Source organism: Podarcis vaucheri, assembly GCF_965113315.1.
Source record: "Podarcis vaucheri genome assembly, chromosome: 1".
Classification (NCBI taxonomy): Eukaryota; Metazoa; Chordata; class Lepidosauria; order Squamata; family Lacertidae; genus Podarcis; species Podarcis vaucheri.
This window is the reverse complement of record NC_138759.1, coordinates 98335898-98358853: the sequence shown is the minus strand read 5'-3', so window position 1 is coordinate 98358853 and position 22956 is coordinate 98335898. Positions and strand designations below refer to the sequence as shown.

General features: G+C 38.4%; 1 protein-coding gene across 1 annotated transcript in view; it reads left to right on the top strand.

Annotated features, from left to right (window-relative positions):
- The window catches only part of ACTR3 (actin related protein 3), a 34502-nt gene that overhangs the window by 7681 nt on the left and 3865 nt on the right, over positions 1-22956 (top strand). Inside the window, exons 2-9 of the mRNA XM_082199251.1 lie at positions 10550-10605; positions 13092-13216; positions 14631-14741; positions 16169-16264; positions 18367-18474; positions 19515-19658; positions 20323-20496; positions 21697-21789. Coding sequence (XP_082055377.1) covers positions 10550-10605; positions 13092-13216; positions 14631-14741; positions 16169-16264; positions 18367-18474; positions 19515-19658; positions 20323-20496; positions 21697-21789 — 907 coding nt within the window. The remainder of the gene's footprint in view (positions 1-10549; positions 10606-13091; positions 13217-14630; positions 14742-16168; positions 16265-18366; positions 18475-19514; positions 19659-20322; positions 20497-21696; positions 21790-22956) is intronic.

The window sequence follows — 22956 nt, the reverse complement described above, 5'->3', positions numbered from 1 at the left end:
AAGGGTTCCCAGAAAGGAATGTGGCCCTTGGGGGGGGGGTTCTCAGCCTCTGTACATAGTTGATGTCTGGTAGTTGACTTACATAGTCTGGTTATGTTGTATAGTTGTTTTGAGAAGGTTGTGCTCTAGTAAATAGCACTAGGTGTTATTAGTGACATAAGTCCCGAGCAACTAACCTTCTATTCTTAGAAATTCTAAGATATAATACAAGTTTTATCTCATTTTGCTTTATGAAGAATTTCTGAAGGTGCTAAGTGTTTTCAGGTCCCTGAAAATACACACAGGTCCTGCTTTACAAACACAAATTCACTTATCCAAACACAAGGAAATAGTACCCAAACCTTGCTATTCCTTTCTCAGGAACGCATTTGAAATTTCCCCATAGGAAAAAATGGAAATCATTGATTCATTATGTGAACACTTGCCTAACTTGCCATTTCCAGGGAACACTCGCCATTTCCAGGGAATATGTTGTGTCCATAAAACAGGACCTGCGTACAAAACTGAAAGCAGGCTCTTTGAGTTAGATCTTAACATATGGGCAGGACTATATGGGTGCAACCAGAAGAAGAGATCTTAAAATGTGCAGTTTAGTTATGAATTGTGAGGATACTTAAGAGTGGTAAAGGCACTGAAAATAAGATGAATTTAAGAAACTGGAAGAGTGATGTAATGAGCGACGTCTTGAATAACAACTTGGTTTCTAATTTCTGCTTGGCTACCTCTTGGGGGAGCTTGGACCCAGTCACTCTCTCAGCCTAACATACCTCACAGGGTTCATGTGAGCACAGAAGTGAGGAATGGAGAGAAAACAGTGGAAGCTTCTATTAATCTTGCTGGCTGAGTCTGATGGGAATTGTAGTCCAAAAGCATCTGGAGGCCACAAGGTTGGTAAAGGCTAGCATATATCATAAAGAAGTCACCCTTCCAAAGGTCTGCTGTAGTAGTAAGTGATATTGAGGGTAACTGAAGTACTTAACACCTTTTAGGGACAGCTTTGTTTGCAAGAAGCATTGAAAACAAACTGGAGTAGTTTTGTACCCCAATTGTTTACACTCAGCCTATGCAAATATTAATTTCTTCCCTGGAGTGTATTTTTATTTGCAGAATGTAAATGGTAAGTTGTGTGTTGCTATACTTTGTTTATCCAACTAACAGATGACAGTGTATTAAAGTACAAAGTTACAGAACCAATCCCTCACAAATTCTTGCAAGAGATATGCCCCAATGCAATTGCTGTCTGTGTCAAAATTTAAGAAGTAAACAAATCACCAATGCATTCTAACACACAGTAGCATTTTTTTGTATTGACAGTTGCCAATTTGTTATGATAACCTTTATTTCTGTATATATAGAAACTTGAGTCTAATGGTTCCACATGTATTTCAGTTGAGGACCCTATTTCCGTATGTGGAAATGTATGCATGTTGCCTTCTTTGAACTATTTGGAGAAAATGTAGTATACAAATACAATGGAATTACAGTGGTACCTCTGGTTACGTACTTAATTCGTTCCAGAGGTCTGTTCTTAACCTGAAACTGTTCTTAACCTGAAGCACCACTTTAGCTAATGGGACCTCCCGCCGCCGCCGCACGATTTCTGTTCTCATCCTGAAGCAAAGTTCTTAACCTGAGGTACTATTTCTGGGTTAGTGTAGTCTGTAACCTGAAGCGTATGTAACCCGAGGTACCACTGTATTTTTATGGCTGGAACTATCTAAGCTCTGTAAATGTTGTTTTCATGATCCATTTTCAACCTTTTTTCAGAGTTACTACAGAGTACTCCAGAATCCTTAATTTTAGTTGGGTTTTTAAAATGTGTATGCCTTTTCCTTGTGATGGGATTACAGTGAAATTGAGTGAGCAATAGTTTCATTTTACATTTGCCACCCACATTTAGTGTTATTTATGTCATTAAATATTTTTGCCCCCAATGTTTTCTTCTAAAGACCTATGACAGTAGTACAACTCAGGATAGTAATACATTCACATTTGGGTAGTACAGTATTTATTTTTCACAGAAAAACTGAATAGATTTTGAGAACTCTACCATTTTAGCATTAGTGTGTGCAAATGGTAATAGGATTTCAGCCTCAATGAATTTTCAGGAAACTATCATTGCAGGTCTCACTGTAAGGACAATTATGTTTTCACACAGCTATTAGTTAACAAAGTATGTGCCAAACAATGACTCCTTAAACTACAAATTTGTACTGTGAAATATGACTACCCTGAACTCTATTAGTTTCAGAATTCTTTAGAAAAAACAAGTGTTGCTTCTCCCAGTGCAAGTTACTTGATTCTTCACTCTTTAAAAGAGTGTGTTCACATTAACAAATTGATGATTGTTAAAGTATATTGAAGGGGAAACACCCACAATATGATTTCTCCTGTTTTGCATGCTCCTGGCTGTTAGGATACTGTGACAGTGGCTTTTCTACTATCTGAGTCAGCTTGAGTGTGTGAAGAGAAAATAGCTACAATGCATCCCATATGTGCTTTAGCTGCTCAGTGTTTGCTGCACTTATAACATGTGAGCAGTTAAAAAACAACCCTCTTGAACAGGGGTCAGCCAACTTTTTCAGCAGGGGGCCGGTCCACTGTCCCTCAGACCTTGTGGGGGGGGGGCCAGACTATATTTTGAAGAAAAAAATGAACGAATTCCTATGCCCCACAAATAATCCAGAGATGCATTTTAAATAAAAGCACACATTCTACTCATGTAAAAACCCGCTGGTTCCCGGACCATCTGTGGGCTGGAATTAGAAGGCGATTGGGCCGGATCCAGCCCCTGGTCCTTAGTTTGCCTACCCATGGTTTAAGATAATGGCAATTAGCTATGTTATAGGACAGAAATTAACCTAATTATGATTGCCTTGTTCAGATTATTATTTATGCCCATCAACAGTTTAGGAAAGTGATTTCTAAGTTTATATTTTTCATATATATAATGTTTCACCAGGTATTCATTACATCACTGGAAATATTTATAATAAAGATAGCCAAGGGCCTATCAGCATAAACAACAGCAAATACTGTTAAAACATTTCAGTGCTGAGTCTTGTATTCCCCACCTGTTTCCCCAACAATTGCTTTTCCTTTCTGCCTCCATTCCCTTTGCTTATCGTGCTTCTTATTGACACTGTCTGATCCATGTAGGCATGAGTTTCTCTTCAAAGGGAGTCAGCTGCATGATTTGGAAGGCCCTTTGCTAATCAGAGCAGCTGATCAATGGCAGCCAGAAACGCTATCGGCAAGAGACACAGTGCTAGTAATGGTGACAGAATGACAATCAGGAGTCAAATTCAACCAACAGAAGACCTGTCATACTGAGGGTCATAAGCTAGTTATAAAATATATGTGTTTAAAAGAAGCAAAGCAAATATCTACTGCCACAATAATTACTGGGCTGAGTGAACTGGCCTGTGGGCTGTCTGCCTAGAGTTTCCTCTATTCCCTGTTCCTTTTATAGACTAACAAAGGATTTTTTGTCTGCAACTTTGAAGTATCAGTGTCTTTCTCCAGCTTCAACACTACTGACAAATGGCAATTCAAACAGTTTTAGTTCCTTGCTGTTTTCAGGCATCACGGTTTAGCTATTCTTTCAACTTCAAGAGGAAAAGTGCAGGTACAAAAACTGAAAGTTGATATTGATCAACATGTGCCATGGCCAAAATAAGGGGAAAGTTAAGGGCTGCAATACCATTTCTATTAAGATCATAAGAAGAGTTCTGCTTTGGCCTTCTGCCAAAGGCCCATCTAATCTAGCATCCTGTTCACAGTTTTCTTGACCTGGTGAATTAGACTAGCTTGCTCTGTGTATGCACTTCATGCAGAAGCATGCCAGTTTTTCCTCCTAGCGATTCTTGGATAATAAACATTTGATTTTTAATCATATTGGCTTGTATCCAACAAAACAGTATTAGGAGTGTATTAATTAAAGTTTATTAATTGGAATGGGTCTACTTAATTGCATATATCCCATTCATTTTAACTCACTTCATCCTATAGCATTTGTGCTATCAAATCTTCATTACATTTTGTTCTACCTTTACAGCCAGAATTAAATTAGTCACTATTCTCCAGTATAGTCATCTAATTGCTTGTTTAATGTGTTAACTCCCTACTGTATAGAGAGCAAGAGCCATATTTTAAGCACATATTTTCCCAACAGGAATGACCTGACTCTCTTTCTTTTTGGAACTTGAAAAGGTTAGCAAGACTATAAACAGGAATTGGTAGCTAGCATAATTTCATTGTCTGGTTCATGAATGATTTCTCTTCCATTTTGTGTCAGTAGGTTTAATACTGATTTGTATGTACCAATCTCATATTGCAGAAGGGTACTGGAGATACCTTATTTGTGAAAATAACTCTTGTCTCAGAGTGGGCTGAATAGTATACAACAAACATCCCTCTGTAGGCTTCAAAGGACTATGCAAATATAAATATAATCATTTTACTTGGTATGTCTTATAGTAATTATGAATTCATCTAAAAGTTAGAGAATCTGGAATTGGTGATACTGCTAACACCAAGGTCTGCTAAATAATAATTACTGTTTCCTACTGTAAACTGAAATGAAATTGGGGTGTGTCTCATTATTCCCTGAGTCATGAATGAGTTGCATCTTGCTTTGCATTCTTTGTATTACTGCATTCCTAAACTAGGTTTGCCTACATTGTTACTGAATAAAAATACTTAGAGTAGGTTTGATACAGTTTGAGATTTTCTCCCCACTGTTTAAACATGGAATTAGAAATCTTTTAAAGTATCAAGATTTGTTTATTTCCCCCCTTGTTATATTTGTCCTTGTTTCGCACTATGAACTGATGACCCACCTTGTTATTGTGGTATTGAAATTACCCTGCTGAAGATGAGATTTAGCTCTTCGAACAAGAATTAGAGTAGTAGTGTAGGCTCAGAAGTGAATGGCCAGAGTGCCTGCCAATTATCTTATTTATTTTCATGACTCATTCTTCTGCATTTTTGCTAAAGTTGCAATGAATATTTTTAGATTTGCTGAGTTGTACTGTTTGAGCTTAGACTTACTGGAAGTACATCTTAGTATTTTCCTTCCAGTCAGGATGTGTTTTTATGCTGTGGATCATTGCCTACATAAGCTATTAAGCACTCTTTTACATCTTGGTCTTCTGTTTTTGGTTTTCCTGAGCTTACGTTTTTAAAATGCTAAGTTATTGCTTCACCTATGTGCTTTTGTTGAATTCTGTACTCTTGCACTAACAGGCTAATCCTGTGCATGGTTCCTTGTATATAGGCTCTGTTTTGTTCAATGGCACTTTTCCCCAAATAGAGGACTATATCCGAAATGTACAGTGTCTTAGAATATGTTCAAAACTTATTCTTAGTAAGAATGTACATAGATTATTCTTTTGTGAGTGGCTTTGGAATCAGAAGGCATTTGTTTTATTGGAAGTTATTTTATTGCTCAATACAAAGTATGACACATCACAGTAGTGCTAAAACAATGAACGGCATTAAGGTCTTTCTACTCCCAATCTGTCATTTATGAGCTTCTGTACTTGGAAATGTGTTTGGGATGCTGTGCCCTGAAAATGCGGCAAGAAATAGCAATTTTAATAGGACCTTAATGCTAGTTCTTCTCAAAGGGATCACTCATGGGAGATGTTTCAGAAAGTCTGCATGAGAAAGAAATGAGACAGAAATTGGTTGGATGATCATTTTGCATGTGCTTTCTCATAAAAGGGCTATAAAATGCTTCATCTGCAGCATTTTTGGTTATCAGAGGCTGGTTATGAAAATCCAGTATTAATCCACAAACGTCTGATGTTCCAGATCACTACAGCACAAGCATATGAAAATTGGAAGAAATGGCTGTTGCTCAGCTTTATCTATGCATTTATTAAGATAAAGGGTGGAGAAGCCATTTTGTTATTTTCCATGTTGTTGCTGAGCAAGAGAAAGCTGGGGAGACCTGCGAAATCCCCTCTACACCAACAAATGAATGGCCCTATTTCTTCCTGTTATCTTGACCCATAAAGCACTTCCTTCTTTTGGCCTTATAATCACTATTCTCTTGTGTCCCATATCTCTTACGTGTAACCACCTGCCCATATCATAGTCTCATATAATGCCCCTCATAACCCTTCCCTATTTGCCTTGTTCCCTATTGTCATTCAGCGTACTTTATCTTTTGGCCCCTAGACAATTCTTGTCATTCTCTTCCCCTACATCTCAGTCCTAGGAAATCTCATGTTCTATTTTTTCACCTCTGTACTCCCACGCAGAATGTACTCAAACTGTATTTCAAATTCTGGCTGTCTTGGAGAAAACTGTTAATTTGTATTCATTTTGATCAGTTTTCCAGACTGGTTACAGAACTGAAACAGCCTTGGTCACCCTGGCGGATGACATGCTGAGAATGGATTGGGGATGTGGAGGGTGACCCTCTTGGGCTCTTGGTGGCTTTCCGTACCATAGACCAGAGGTTTTCAACCTTTCTGAGTCCATGGCTCCCTTGACCAACTACATTCTTTCAGAGGCACCCCTGTGGGACTCAGGAGCCCAGTTATGTCATCTCTCACTCTTTTTCAAACGTGCTCCCTTATGGATGCTTCCTTCAGCCGCCTCTCCCCTCTCCTAGGGAGTCCTCTGGGCAGCCACACTGGTTGCCCCTGGTCTCTCAGCCCCCACACCTCCCCCAAAGGGAGGTGGCTCCTCACGCTGCCCACAGGGGCCTGGGAAGCACCTGCTGGCCAGCCCCAGAAGCACCATTCACCTGGGGAGCTTATAGCCAGGGCTGCTGCAACAAACATCTGTGCAGGCCTTTGGGAGGCAGGGACACAAGAGGGCATCAGAGGAGGGAGGGAAGGAAGGAAGGAGGGACAGAGGCCAGTGTTGCCCCAGGGTGCCATGACACACAGGTTGAAATCCACTGTCATAGACCTTGTATTCTTTTGTGTCTTGCTGGGCTGGGCTTGGATGGCAGTTTTGATCTGGCTTCAGTCCATTCTGATCAGATATTCTCAGCTGGTGTTGCTGTTGTGACTTTTGCAACACCTCATACCTTTGGACTCCTGTGGTGCTGCAGTGTTCCATTCTGCCCCCATGCATCTTATCTTTTGAGTTAAACTTCTAGGTGAAGTCATCCATAAACAATTTTCTATAACGTTTTATTTTTGAAAAAGTTTATCTCAGTTGAATTACAGCAGAGACTCAACTGTCTCACATTTTACCTACTAATCCTAGAAAGTTTGTAGAACTCTTGAGCAGGTATCTGGAGACATTTTTGATACAGATGACTGTGAACAAACTAAAATTTAATCCATTCTATTCTATTCTTAATGTTGGTAGGAGCTTTTTGTGTTAAAAGCTATGCACTCTTGCTTCTTAGATAGGAAGATGGGTCAGATGTCTTAAAGAATATCTCAAAATTTTACTTTTTAACCTGTTGCATCCTTAACTCTACATGACAGGGTCCATGCACTAGAAATGATTTTTCTAAAACTTGAGTAATGCCTGCCATGAGCTTGTTGCAGTGACTACAGTACAATGAAGTTCATTTTCTTGTCTGGCTGTTGCAGAATTTATCATTCCTGTTAAGCAGCACCCATTCTAATTTGGACTTGGGCCAGTCTGGAGCACAGACTTTTGTTTGGTCTAAGCTGTATTTCTTCCTCTGTCTAAAAGTAAATAAGGTGAAAAGGGAGTAAAGCTCCTTTTCGTTAGTGTGAATGTATCTAAAGAAAAATATTTCCAAGATCTTAGCATGTGAAATCTTGTCAGTTTTAACATATAATCTGGCAAATATTGGTGTGGTTCAGACACACTCACAGTGTAGTCTATTCGTGGAGGCAGAACAAGACACCTTCCCAACTAATAGCTGTGTTTAACCTCTTGACCTGCAAGGCACCCACACCTTAGGTACTGTATTCATAGAGACTGTACTTGGAAAGTCCTTTGCACTTGGCCTCAATCATGGTAATTGTTAACCCTCACCTGGATTGAGTTGTTCACATATGTTGGTTATGAAGATAAATTTGGTCTAAATCATGGACCATCATTTGAGCTTCAGTCTGGCTTACCATGTGACCAGTTTGATTTATGTGATGCTTGGCGACATCTGCTGTAGTTTTCTGATACTTATGCAGGTTATTTGGGGATAGAGATAATAATATTAAGAGTAAGTAAGTAGGGCTGTGGGATAAAGGCAGAGTAGCATAAGGAGAACATAAACATGAACATAAGCCAGTTACATTAATTCACGGAGCTGGAGTAATGCTTTATGAGACCTTGACCTGGACAGCTTTGGGGGCAAATTCCATGTTGTTTTAGAGTCATGTTTGTAATAAAGCTCCTGTGGCTCTTCTGCTGGGAGTACAAGCAGCTGAATTGATAGTTCTTCTCTTCTCCCACTCCATTTCCTTGTGAATGCCTTCTGTGCTGGATGCACTGCAATGGACTTTGTTGGACTACAGGTATCTGTTACTTACCAAAAAGTGACAACCAACTAGTAGTTGGACTACCTGTATTGAAGTCCCATATCTGTGACGAATTCATAATGTGAGTCTAGGTGAGTCATAGAGTCATATAATTGTACAGCTGGAAGGGACCCTCAAGGGTCATCTAGTCCAACACCCTTCAATGGAGGAATCTCAACACACGGTCCTACATCTAATTTGAAACCATACCGGACCCTGATCAGCTTTGCAAATATGCTATAGCAGAGGCTCAGTATCCATTCCCATATATAAAAATGCACATTAGCAGCAGCTTTTCTCATGGTGCTTTTGTGAACTGGACCAAGAAAAGTGTTGCAAGGCTTTAGCTGAATTAAAATGATCATAGCAATGTCTAATAATTGCTACATTCATTTTTTAAAAATCTAGTATTGAAACATTCTCTAAATCACAAGCATTGTTTGCTTGAGTTAATATTGTATGTTTCTTACTAATGTTTATGATGAGCTTATGGGTTATTTCCCAGGTTACTAAATCCTATAAATATTCCACTAGGTTTGCATCACGATGCTTAAAATTGAATTTTAACAAATTTGATGGAGAAGTATGAGTTACCTGAGTTAAACATAATTGAATAGCATTTTTGAAAACAGGATTTTTATTTAGAAGCAGTTTCTGTGCACTGCCTGGAGTAAATGGCACATACTTAAAAACACTAGGGAATCCTGTTGTGATTTTTATTCTATTTTATTTTTTACATAGCAGACAACATGTGTGATCCTGTTGTAGATTATCTTCTTTCTCCATTGCTAAGGTCCAGTTCTCCACTCTGGACTGGTGCTGTGCTGATATTTTAAGCAGTCAGTGGTGCTGTGTGTAGCACAGTTGTTCCCCAAAAGGATATTTTGGGTGTTCCAACAGTAACAAAGCTCCCGCTTGCATTATTTGAAGGACTAAAAGCTATAGTAGGTACTATATTTTAAAAATAAACAGCAATTTATAATCTAAGAAAGTATAGGATATGGAGAAGAGGAAAAGAAGCAAGGCGTAAAGTACATGTCATTGATTGCCAGATGGTGAAGGCAAATTGGATTCTGGTAAGTGCAATGCAAGGAGGCATTTTAAAGACCTTTAAAAAGCCTTTGCCTTTGATAGGAAATAAAGGCAAATGTGTGAAGGAAAAGCAATTAGTTGTGCACCATTTGCAAAAGAGCAAAAGTGAAAAATTTAGAGAGCTGAGGTTTGATGCAGAGACGAGAGACAGAGGGAGAACAAGTTGTTAAATTTGTGCATGGTTGCCAGGCATTGCTTTGCTGTATGTTAAAGTACTAAGTACAGTGTGATCACTTAGATGTGAGCACATGAAGTGGCTATGATTCAGTAAAATATGGTTAATTGCTTATGATCTACAATAGCTCATTCCACATACACTTCTTTACAGCACGCACCACCTAAGTCCTGTGAAATGCTAAAAAAGGTATTTTAAGATCAAGGAAGCCTTATTGTCTTATAAGCCAACATTGTCTTATAAATATGGACACTGAAACCCTTGACTTGAATGGTGATATTTGTTCTTCATGGGAGGCAAGATAATTGCATTCCTTAATTAACAGAGTAAAGCTGCAGTTCTAGAAATGTGCATAGATCTAGATGGGTTTTGAAACTTGGAGCTAAGCTGATCACCTCATTTAGCAAGGGAAGCAAATTCTAAATGAAGAAGCTGCTAACCTTTTCAGCTACTTTACTAGCTGCAGCAAAACTCATAAAAACATGGTGGTTTTGTATGCATGTATCTTGAACCTTTGCCTTTGCTGTTTAGGATTTCTGCCTAGAACAATAATATTGCATTGAGCAGTCAATCTTCATAATTCATGTGGATTAAGGGTTGAATAATATAGCTTTGGCATCATGGTAATCAAGAAAGCAGTTATGTTTCAGGTATTCAAATCCTCAAATTGGTCTGGTGTTTTAAAATTCACAATGTCATCAGTGATGGGATATCAGTGGGAATATTTTTGTGAATCAGTATTTGTTTTTATGACAAATAAGTGTTGCCTTTCGTTTGGTGACTGGTAACGTAACCTATTACTGTTTCTTGGCCTTTACAGGTATACCAAACTGGGATATGCTGGTAATACAGAGCCACAGTTCATCATTCCATCATGTAAGTTTTATGTTTTTGATCAGTTTATATTTGTGTTCAAAGATATATCCAGTTCTTAGTTTCAAGAATAGGTGTATATTTTTAAATGCTTTTTTCCTCACAGTAAACATTGCAGCCACTTTGTTTCTTCCGTAGTCATTCTGCTACTGTGCTACGTGGAGCTAAGCCATGGTTATATCTGAATAGCCTCATCCACAAACTATGAGATGTAAGTTTTTAATGTTCTGGGTAGAATGGCAGCAAGACAACCAAGAAAGGAGTGAAATGGTTGTGATGTTTACTATGAGTACCTACACACTTGCATATTAATGTTTAGCCATGGTGTGGTTTAGCATTATGTATACAACTGATACAATGTCTGATGCAAATTACTGTGTAGTTTTCAAATCATTCTTGAAGAACAAACTCCAGAATAGCTAAAGATATTCTAATTAGACTCTAGCACTGCAGTGCTGAGTTTGGGAGGATCTTTCCCCAGCTGTTCTGTTTCTTGGCTGCCCTAGATTAGCAAGTGCTGCTGGCTCCTCTTGCTTTGTGTGCCTTATTCTTTCTATGTGTCCTGGGAAATTCACGTCTACTCATGGTAAAACTGTTACGGAACTCTCATATGATCAGTAGATGCCCTTTTTCAACTTTGGGTCTGCAGATGTTGCTTGGGATGATGGGAGTTGCAGTCCAACAACATCTGGGGACCCGAGGTTGAGAGAGGCTGCTCTCAAGAAAGAAAACTCACACCAATTTATTATTTCTGTCTGAAAGGAACTGCTGCTCAAGGGGCTATAATATCAGCTGATGAAATGAAAACATCTATTGCTCTTCCATCCCCAAAGGCCAAGTTCATGAATAATTATACTAAGTGCAATTGCTTGTTGTAATTCATGCTCCAGAATAGGATTATCTTTATTAGAAAAGTACTGATTTTTAATACTAATTTAAACAATCCCGGGCTGCTTTGAAAATGAGAATATAAACTTGTTCTCATCATTTTTCTGTATCGCACGAGAAGGCTTGTGGAACCTAGTCTTTCGGCAGGACCGATGGAGAGGCCTTGTATTATCTTTTCTCCTTTGATAGCCTGGTTGGAATGGCTGCTGATAGTTAGAAATAAAAACCTGGGGATTGGGTGGAAGGAGTCCTTTATTTAGTATATTTATATGCTGCCCATCTAGTCAAGTTCTTCATGTTCGTTATAGCTTGTAGTATCCTGAAGGGTGGCATTGCTGTCATCCTTCATAAGGAATGATGGTGCACACTGCAACTTGTAACATCTACATTAAACATGTAGTTTTGCATAAATATCTCACATAATTGTGGATTATTTTTTTTACTGCAGAGACAGGCTTTTTAACAGGTAGAAGGAGGTTGAGAAATTTAGCTATGCCTTTTCTTGCTTTCTTTGCTAACGCTGGAGGAAACTATTAGTCATATTTATATTCAGCCCCCCCCCCAATTTGTGATGGTGCGATATGGCTCAAAATGCCATTGATTGATTGATCTTTACAGTACTGAACATACTTGCAGTTGTGAATGAACTATTCCGAAGAAGTTATCACTGAATTTTCTTTTAAAGATTTTAAACTAGAGACTTAATCAGTGTGCACACTAATGCCCAATGCAGTACAAACACAACTTTATTTGTTATTAAAGCGTTTTATTCTTGCAGCACACAAATCCAAGACAACCACTTTCTTGCTGGCACAAGTCCCATCTTTTTCTTCTACCCCGACGTAATTTCCAGGGCACTGCTTTTCTAGGGCGCTGTTTTTCTTCTTTTATTATTTCTCTGAAGTTGCCCAAAATAATTCCACTACATCTTAAATTTGGACAAGGGCAAAATTATTCAGTGGAGTTTGGAAAGGCTTTTTGCATTGTTTCCCACCCCATCCCCTACCCAAGATCTGTTGCTTCTTCAAGTTGTGACGGTGATATCTTATAAAACTGAATTGAAATGACTGAAGGATACCTAAAAGCAAAAAGCAAACAAACAAATAAAACTTTCTGGCCAGGGCTATTGGCCCAGTACCTCAATTTTGTATTATAACACTTCTGCTTATTCAGTAAAAATGTGCGTTTAGAACTAAAATGAGAGATTTGTAGAGGAATATGCTGAGAGATTAATGCTATGTGGTAGAAAAGGAGGCCATGAGAAACCAAATGAGAAAAGGGATGAGAAACTAAATGAGAAAAGGGAAGCTGCAGAAATGTAATAAAATTCCAGTAACTTATAGAATTGGAGAGTTCCTGATAGATTTATGTGGCAGAAGCACACTGCACCTACAGATTACTTTCCTTGTGGGTGTCTTGAAGTCTATTCCTCGAAGTCATTTGAAATGTATCTATTTAGAAAGTTAGATTGTGTACCCACTAAATGAATAACCTCCTCCTTGGCAGTACTTGCAACAAAATGAATATCGCTTTGAAAGTTTAGGATACAAATCTGTCTCGGCTGACTGCAACTCTCTCTCTGCCCCCCCCCTACATTTAAGGTATCGCTATCAAGGAATCTGCCAAGGTTGTCGATCAAGCACAGAGAAGGGTTATGAAAGGTGTGGATGACCTAGACTTCTTTATTGGGGATGAAGCAATAGAAAAACCAACATATGCAACAAAGGTATTTACAGCTAGAACTTTTGCTACTTTTTAATAAAAAAAGAAACCACACAACCAATTTACCCTGCCCTAGAGATTTGCCTGCTCATTACAGAGGTTGTTTTATAGAATGATAATGCATAAAGTACCATAAAACAGTGATAATGTTGCAACTCGCAAGTCTCTGGTTGGAATGAATAAAATATTTTGTGGTTATAAGATTGCAAGTTTATTTAATACATTTCTGTCCTGGTAGTTGAGCCAATATCTCAGAGCAATATTTTAGAGAATGAAGAAGGTTGTGTTATACTCAGGAATGTACAGTGGTACCTCGGGTTAAGTACTTAATTTGTTCTGGAGGTCCGTACTTAACCTGAAACAGTTCTTAACCTGAAGCACCACTTTAGCTAATGGGGCCTCCTGATGCTGTCGTGCCACCGGAGCACAATTTCTGTTCTCATCCTGAAGCAAAGTTCTTAACCTGAAGCACTATTTCTGGGTTAGCAGAGTCTGTAACCTGAAGCGTATGTAACCCGAGGTACCACTGTAATTCTAAAGTTTGGAAGTCACAGCAGAGAAGGGCCATCACTTAGGTCACAGCCATCTTGCTGAAGAAATGGTCCCCTGGTCACATTCTGTGACTAAACGGCCACATTTGTGTGCAAGTCACTTGAAAAAAACTTAGCCAAATGTCATAACTCAGAACCAGCATGAAACATTACCAAACAAAATGGTTATCTCCCACTTGGACTACTGCAGTGTGCTCTATATGGGCCTACCTTTGATCATCCAGCTCTCTTTGAATTAAAAGAGGAACAAATGATCTTAATGTGAAAGATCCTTTTAGGCAGTGAAATAGCATAAATCAACATGAAGAAGATGAGTTGGGTCACTATTTTTTTTGGTGGGGCTCTTCACCTAAATAGTTTTGTGCTTGTCCTCCTCATTTAAGGAATCCAGGGTTTGGTTTTTTCAAAACTGTATAGTAAAAGTTACGTTGTATCTTAGTTACATCAACACTGCATCCAGAAACTAAATAATTATCAGTGGAATTTGGCCGTTACATTTCATTGTGAGTTTCCCAGAGGTTGCTAATGGGGGTGAGTGAGATGCTAGATTAAATGGACCCTTACTTGGATCCAACAGGGCAGGTCTTATGATTCTTTGTTAAGTTGATATTCAGCTGAGCAACATATCTGTGTAAAACATAGTTGGGATATAGAGTACTGTTGTTTTTATCTAGGATGTTTGAAAAGACTGAGATGTAGTCCTTAAATCCTACACACAAGAATAAGTATGTCGAACAATTTATACGCTGAGCAAATACCTTGCAGACTAGTTCTTTTGATCTTCATACAGAATTATATTTATGTAGCTCTAACATAACTTAAAATGCCTTAAAAAAACCCCTCTTTTAATTGCAACATTTTCAACAGTGGCCCATCCGTCATGGAATAGTTGAAGATTGGGATTTGATGGAGAGGTTTATGGAACAAGTAATCTTTAAATATTTAAGGGCAGAACCTGAAGATCATTATTTTCTGTTGGTGAGTACAGCCTATCTTCTATTTTTTAAGCATTCACAACCTCTTCTCAGCACATAGTGTAGAATAAATTTTAACTTGCAAGAGAGTTGAGGCAGAAGTAGCAGCTTGAACACATGCACGGTAGCAGTTACTGATTAAAGGAGTTTTTCTTTTTGGAGTGTTAAAAGCCACAGAGCTTCTGAATTTTGGATGACTGCTTCGGTTTCTGTTTCTTTTAACTTGCACCAGCACTTTCTAGAGCTGAATAATGGTGTCCTGGCAACTGCATTTTACATAAGTATTTCTCCAGTGATGCAACAGGGGTATATCTGGTGTTTGAGTAGAATTAAGACTGCTAAAACAGCTGCTGTTGCTTAGAGACAAGCATTAGTCAGTGACATTTGGTTTCTTCAACTTTTTTCTGCTGGGATTCTTAGAAAATAGGCCTTACGTGGCCTCAAACTCACATGAGAACATTTTTTATTTTAACAATGGGCCCAGGATCTATATGGCCCCTATGTCATATTTCAGAATTGGATGCAAATTAGCTTGTTAAATTTCTCTATTTTTATATAAAATGGTAAATGGAAAAATGAACACACAGGTACATTATTATAACAGAAGTATTGTTACATTAAACATACTTTGCTTAATGTAGTATAGTCAACTCTAAGTATAGGCATAAGTTCTAGGCATGAGACTTATTATCCAAAACAGCAAATGAGATGCTAAACCTGTATTTTGACTAGAAATGCCAGATTAATTTGTTCTTTGTGAATTCCGATATGAATTGGTCTAACTGACCAGTCCTTCTGGAACCAGAATGTGGATTGAAACACAGTTATTATTTGGATTTGTCATGCTTCTGAATTTGTGATATAGTTCATGCTCAAACACATCAAAATGTGTATAGGAATGGGTATTTTAAGACAAAGTAAGTTTGGTAGCCATTTTGCTTAGAAATATATATTTTTGGATAATTTGTTGCAAAATATTTAAATATTTAATATTTGCCAATGTTATATAAAATAGAATATTAATGTAGAAATGGGGCGGAATGGATGAACATAAGTGAAACTGACATGGGTTAGAAATGCACTGATCTGTTGGTCCTTAGTTTTGACTGTATGTATTCAGACTGCAAGTGAGGATTTCTATCAGCCTTCACCAACCTATACATGATACATGTATGGTGGGGTATACATACATTCTTCCCACTAGTTCATCCCCTCTGTCTTCAAGCAGCCTCTTACTTCTGCGGAGGAAGAAACCATAAACCATGTGCTGTGAAGCTCAAGACGTACTCTAATGGTGTTCAGGCCACATGAGATATTGAAATACCTTGCTATTCTTTCTTGTCATTCTTCTGTTGTTGTTTTTCTACAAGTACAACTCAACTGTAAAAAGCTGTGTTTCAATTGAGCTGACTGGATGATTTTGCTTTACAGACTGAACCCCCTCTAAATACTCCAGAAAACAGGGAATATACTGCAGAAATCATGTTTGAGTCCTTCAATGTTCCCGGACTTTACATTGCTGTTCAGGTGAAACATCATTTAGTTTACAGTTGAGAGAAATGTTTTAAGTAACGTTCCTTAAGAGGAGAATATGCAAACTGTTGTGCAGAAATTGGGATTGGCACCAGATTTGGAACCTATCATGTGGACTCTGACCCAAATGATCAAAAACTAATTTCTGGTTTAATCCTGCTAAAGGACAAGAACAATTCACCTTGTTCTTGGGGCAAAACTGGATGCCACATTGCGATAACCATGTTTAGAATTAAGTCTGCTGCCAAATTTCTTTACTTTTTGCATGGTTGGATTGGTGTGGGAGCTGAATCTTACACCATCTGAACTATTCTGCCCCCTAGCTTTTTATGCTGTTTTTCTCCCATGGGTGTTCTGGCACACATTATTTCCAGTCACAGAGAGTGGCTGCTTTTAAAAAAGTGATATTTGGTGGGGAAATATGAGCAGGTTGATTTCCCCACCAGCCAGTGCTATGCTTTAAATCAATCCCCGCCTGTCCTGTTTGTCAGCTGGCACAAGGTTGTAAGCTGTTGCCATCATGTCCAATTGTGATCCCAATTGTTGTATTGCAAAGAAATACATGAGCAAATAACAACAAGCTGTAATTATTCCACAAAAGGAGTACAAAAAACCGTGTTCACGCACTAGAAGATATGATTATGATTATGAATGTCTTAATCCTTTGAAGATACATCTCTCTGTTTCTGTTGGCTCTTCGAATTATGACACTACACTTGTGTGGATTTCCTGAACTTGCAATAAGGCTCTCTGTTAAAGCAAAGAGATATAAATAAATTTATAAACATCTATTCTAAGCAAGAAATGTCCCTTTGTAGACCTTAAAACAGAGGGTAATATTTAAAATTCATTAAGAAAAGTATTCATACCAGTGAAAATTCAATGTCAGACACATAAAGTTGTTCTGAAATTTTGTTTTGAAAAACAGATTATGTATTTCATAAACATACATTGCCCCACATTTAATCTCTGAATAGTACTTTCCTCAGGTTTCTTTTAAAATGCAACACAAAAGTTCATATGTGCATGTACAGCTGTTTAGATTTAGAGCAGTGTTGCCTTCTTTCAAAGGGGAGACAGCAGCAAAATTGTCACAGGAAGAATAGTTCTGTGTCTTAGTTTGATCTATGGAATAAGATGCATTTTGCCTCTTAAGAGAAAAGTCAGATAATGATTCAGAGACTTCACCATTCAGATCTGCATATATAGTTTACTGTAAAAGCTAATCTTTTCAACCTACTTCCAGAAAACAGCTATCGTCTTGTGTAGGCTTGTGAGGATGTGGATCCTTAACCTTTCTGTTTTTGAGTGTCTACATTAGTGTTTTAGTTCCTCCTCATTATGTTCTGTTGAATGCATGACTCTTCATTGCACTCCTTACTTTTATTGGCTGTGCCTAAATCCTTCTGCAGAAGATCTGCAGCAATAATATGACATTTCTTTGCTATAAACTGTTGAATTTAATATAATATTAGCTTAAAGAAAAGCTTTTCAGAAACACAATAATATTTTAGTACCCATAATATCCTTGGTACCAACACAGGAAAGATAAAGCCCACAGTAATTGATTGAGTATATGCGAAAATGGCTCCCTTGTCAGCTCCTGAAAAAGGGGTGCAATTTCTATGGGAAGCTCCTTTCAGAAGCCAGATCTTCTGCTGTTGCCTTCATGGTAACAGAAAGGAGCTGTGCTGCAGTGATCCCTATGTTACAAGGTAATGTGAGAAAGGGCCCTGAGTTTTTAGACTGTTTAAAACTAGTGTGGCTTCAGCTATATAGTTAGGTAGTTCCTATATATATCAATGCATATTTAGATTTTCCCAAAGCTTGAATTACAATAAATTTCCATTTTTCTGGTTAACTTTTGGGTGCTGCTGCAATTATAGAAAGTAAAGTCTACCAATTTTTGAATACCATTTTTAGGGTTTTTATTTCCAGTTCCTTTGTTCTGTTTTCTTACTTCTTGTTTTCTTCTGCTGCATGGTGCAATGTAACTATGTTAAATGGTTTTTGTCTGATGTGGCAATCTTTGCTTGAAGACTAGGCCTTTAGGCTTGTTGTGAGATACTAAATCTCAAATTGTTTCCTTGGATAAGGCCGTCCTTGCCTTAGCTGCATCTTGGACATCAAGACAAGTAGGAGAGCGAACACTGACTGGAACGGTTATAGACAGTGGGGATGGTGTCACTCACGTCATTCCTGTGGTAAGTACACATAAATATGGGTGTGGTTTGTGGAACACCACTGCTTCTAAAGCTATCACTATTATGGGAAGGATAGTCTTGGCAGCTCTGTTCAGCATTTTCCCACTGAACTAGGTGTTATATATCACACAAGATTGTGCTAAAATTAGCATTTAGGAACATATTCTTATTTTTATTTTGGAGACAGAAGTTAGAGAAAATCTGCTTTTTTTTTTTTTGCTTTAGGTTTATAATTGAACTTTGTAGCTTGTTGAAAGTTTTTAATAATTAAATCTGCAATGCTCCCAGTATAATATATGAAGGTATCCTTCAGCTAAATCTGAAAATTTTGTGGGGTTCGTTGCTTTTAAGGAAGACATGGCGATCTCTTTGGAAGTGATGCTGCCACCCCCACATTAAACAAAAATCATGCGGGCAGAAACTAAGCTTCCTGCCCTTCATCCAGTGTAGATTTACTTCCCTTATTTTCTTCCTCCTCCTCTGTCTTACAAGCTGGTGAAAGAGGAAGGCTATACTGTACCAGACTGATGATCCCCTTATATATCTCTGTCTACCATTATCTGTTTACACTATGTTAAAGACACACACCGTGTGTGTGTGTGTGTGTGTGAGAGAGAGAGAGAGAGAGAGAGAGAGAGAGAGAGAGAGATCTTCAGAATTATTTTAAGTTTGGATCCTTTAGTTGCAGTAGTGATAAATAGCTACCAAATTTCCCCTCTTTTCCCACAAAAATAGAAGAGCTTTAATACTTCCAGGATTCATTTCATTAGGAATCAGAGTGGAGAGATTGCTTTGTGTTGTTGTAGATGATGCTTTAATTAAGTGCTGGTATAAGTTATGGCATGTAGAAAATCCACCATTATCTGTTCTGTAAAGGGAAATATCCATGCAACAGAAAGTGTGCAATTTGAGATGATAATAGAGAGATGGAAACATGGGACTTGCTTGTCTTATTCAAGTGTTCACAAATATGTCTCTAAAGTTTGTATTTGGGATTAAGTTCATTGAAGGATTTTTTTATTATTATTATTTACTTTCAGGCTGAAGGTTATGTGATTGGCAGCTGTATCAAACATATTCCAATTGCAGGACGAGATATAACTTACTTTATTCAACAATTGCTAAGAGAACGAGAAGTAGGAATCCCTCCTGAACAATCATTGGAAACTGCTAAAGCGGTGAAGGTAATGTATATTTTAAAAAGCAAATAGATACTTAACGATTGGCTCAGTAAGACTCAAAAACTGACACAGCATATATATGTTCTTTGCCACTACTGGTATTAACTTTAACAATTCAGATCAGGTGACTTATATATTGGAAATCAAGATGCTATCTTGGTGGTAACAAATTGCCAGTAATCTAGTTAATTCTCTGGGCTAGGAGGGTATTCTAATACTAAAAAGTACTTAGTTTTGCATAATGAAAAGTCATAATTACTTTTCTTGAGACTTTTCATGATTTATTTTTTTTAGCAGCTCTATTATTACTGATGGATTTTAAATTCTAAAGTGTATGATGGTATGGTATGTAACCATGGCAATAGTACATTTGAGCATGCATTTTCTGGAGTTAGCATCTCCCAACTAAAAACCCCCCACCTAAGATAGTTTAGGCTGTCAGGTCCTAAGAATTTTTGCCTAGTGGTGCATAGAATTGTGTCTAGCGCTGAGTGCTAATTATCTTAAATGTATGCAGTTAATACTAACTGAACAATTCTCTGGTGTTTTCATTTGTTTTTGTTTTTTTAAAGGAAGTTTCATTCCTGTTCCATTTAAACTGATCAAATATAAAACCCTAGTAGATTTTTGGGAATTTCTTTTGTAACTGTCTGCATCTGATTTCCAGGAACGCTTTAGTTATGTCTGCCCTGATTTAGTAAAAGAATTTAACAAGTATGACGCAGATGGTACCAAGTGGATCAAACAATATACTGGAATCAACGCAATCTCAAAGAAAGAATTTACCATTGATGTTGGCTATGAGAGATTCTTGGGGCCAGAGATCTTCTTTCATCCTGAGGTAAACTGGTGCAGATCTTCATAACGCACACAGAAGTATACTTTCAGTTTTATCTTTAAATCTTTAAATACTGTTGTGCTTGAATGAGTCTTGTTCCCTTGTAAGTGTGACTTATGATTGCAGCTTTCATTTCATAATGTAGGGCAGGTAGTGCCTTTCAAAGTTGGAATTAAAAGCCAGCGTACTTCCACCCCCCTTTTAAAAATAACCTTAGAACCCAATTTCTTGGTGCTGTTAATTATGTTGGTTTTAATGTTCAACTGAATCTGTTTTTAACTTTTGAGGATTGTGAAGCTTTAAGGCATTTTCCCCTGCTTCTTAAATGATACTCAGCTGAAGAAGAATCTGAGGCTGGAGGTGGGAGGGGAGATCTAGCTGTTATCACTAAAAGCCACACAACATGCTTTGTATAATAGTTTCTCTCTTCCCACTTCAAATTTGAAACCACCAATCTGGCTTCTGTGGTGAGCTGAGGGAACAGGAATAAATATTTCTTCCAGCTGATTCCCATTTTTTCATGCTGAATAAAACTGTTTGATTCAGTGCTTAGCATCTGAGATGTGTAGGCGGTCTCCAAAGTGTTCAGTACAATGCAACAGCAGGGAGAATGGAAAGGGTAAAGGGATTGGATGGCTTACATTTTCCTGAATTCCTGTTCTTCAGTATCTGTATGTGGTTGTACTTGGTTTTTTACCCTTTCATTTTTTTATTAGTTTCAAATGACCTTTATTATTATAACATAGGACCTTTGAGAATAAGTGGTACTTTACAGAGGTACATAAGCAGGCAGATGCTGCCTCAAACCTACAGTGTAAAATAGCCATTGGGGAAGACTGTAGAGGCTGGTGAGGGAGAGACGAGAACAAAGATTATTTTTCAGAGTAAATGCTGAGTCTATTTTTTGAATTAGAATTTACCTTCAATTAAACTAGTGCTTCTTTTTCCATAGTGTTTCTCACATTGTTGTGTCTTAGTTTTTTCCATCTTGCTAAATTCATCTCATCTAGCTTTCTTAATGCTTTCTTTAGAAATCTGCAATAATCTACACTTGCCTCTAATATGTTAAAGAGAAGGCTGATGCTTCAGTATTATGTATGGAAAATGAAACCTGCTTGTATTTGTTTTTTTAAATGCTGCATTAAGCAATAAAATTACTTGTAAAGTAATCATCTCTTTGCTGATACATACTTCTGTTTTCAGTTTGCTAATCCAGACTTCACACAGCCTATCTCAGAAGTAGTAGACGAGGTAATTCAGAACTGTCCCATTGATGTTAGACGTCCGCTATATAAGGTTAGTAAAGCTAAATAATGTTTGTGTGTATGTGTGAGAAAGAGAGAGAGAGAGGTTTTTTCAGAATATATCTCTGCCTACTTGCTAAAGAGATCTCAGTTTTTCCGTTGAAAGCACAATAATGGGCTATGTTACAAGTGTAAGAAGCTGCCTTATGCAGTCTGACAAGTGATCCACCTAGCTTAGGGTCTACACTGACTGGTAGTGGCTTTCCAGGGTTTGTGGCAGGGTGGTCCAAATTTTCATACCGAGTGGGCCTTGGGACACGGGAGGTGCTGTGGTCTAAACCACTGAGCCTCTTGGGCTTGCCGATCAGAAGGTCGGTGGTTCGAATCCCCATGACGGGGCGAGCTCCTGTTGCTCTGTCCCTGCTCTTGCCAACCTAGCAGTTTGAAAGCACATCAGTGCAAGTAGATAAATAGGTACCGCTGTGGTGGGAAGGTAAATGGCGTTTCCGTGCACTCTGGTTTCCATCAAAGTGTTCTGCTGCACCAGAAGGAGTTTAGCCATGCTGGCCAGATGACCTGGAAAGCTCTCTGTGGACAAACGTCAGCTCCCTTGGCCTGAAAGTGAGATGAGCACTGCAACCCCATAGTTGCCTTTGACCGGACTTAACCATCCAGGGGTCCTTTATCTTACCTTTACCTTTTACCTTACCAAGTGGGCCACAATAATACTTAGACATGGAACCCCCAGACTGCACACTGCCATGTCACACAGGGGTTGGGGAATGAGGCTAAAAGTTGGTGCCCCCTCTCCAGTCCTTGTGCTGCCTTCCCAAAGCTAGGTAAGGGAGATGTGAGGCTCTGCTAGGGTCCTAGAGATCTCCCACCTCCTTCTCGAAATCTGGGAAAGCACTAACTAGGCTTTAGGAAGCAGGCTGGAGGACTCTGGGACTATGTCAGAGCCCTCATAGCTCCATTCCCAAGCCCAAAGCCTCACCCATCTTTGAGAAGGCAGTGCGAGGGCTGGGTGGGCATCAAATGTTGCCGTGGGCCACCAGAAAAGACATTGAGGGCCGCATGCTGGACCACCCTGGTTTGGGTCGAGAGTCTTCTCCAGGTTTACTAGAAGGTGCCAAGGACTGAACTTAGACCCTTTTGTGTGCTAAGCATGTGCACATTTATCCTGAGTAGCCCTTCACTAATGTATATTCAAGTGGATATT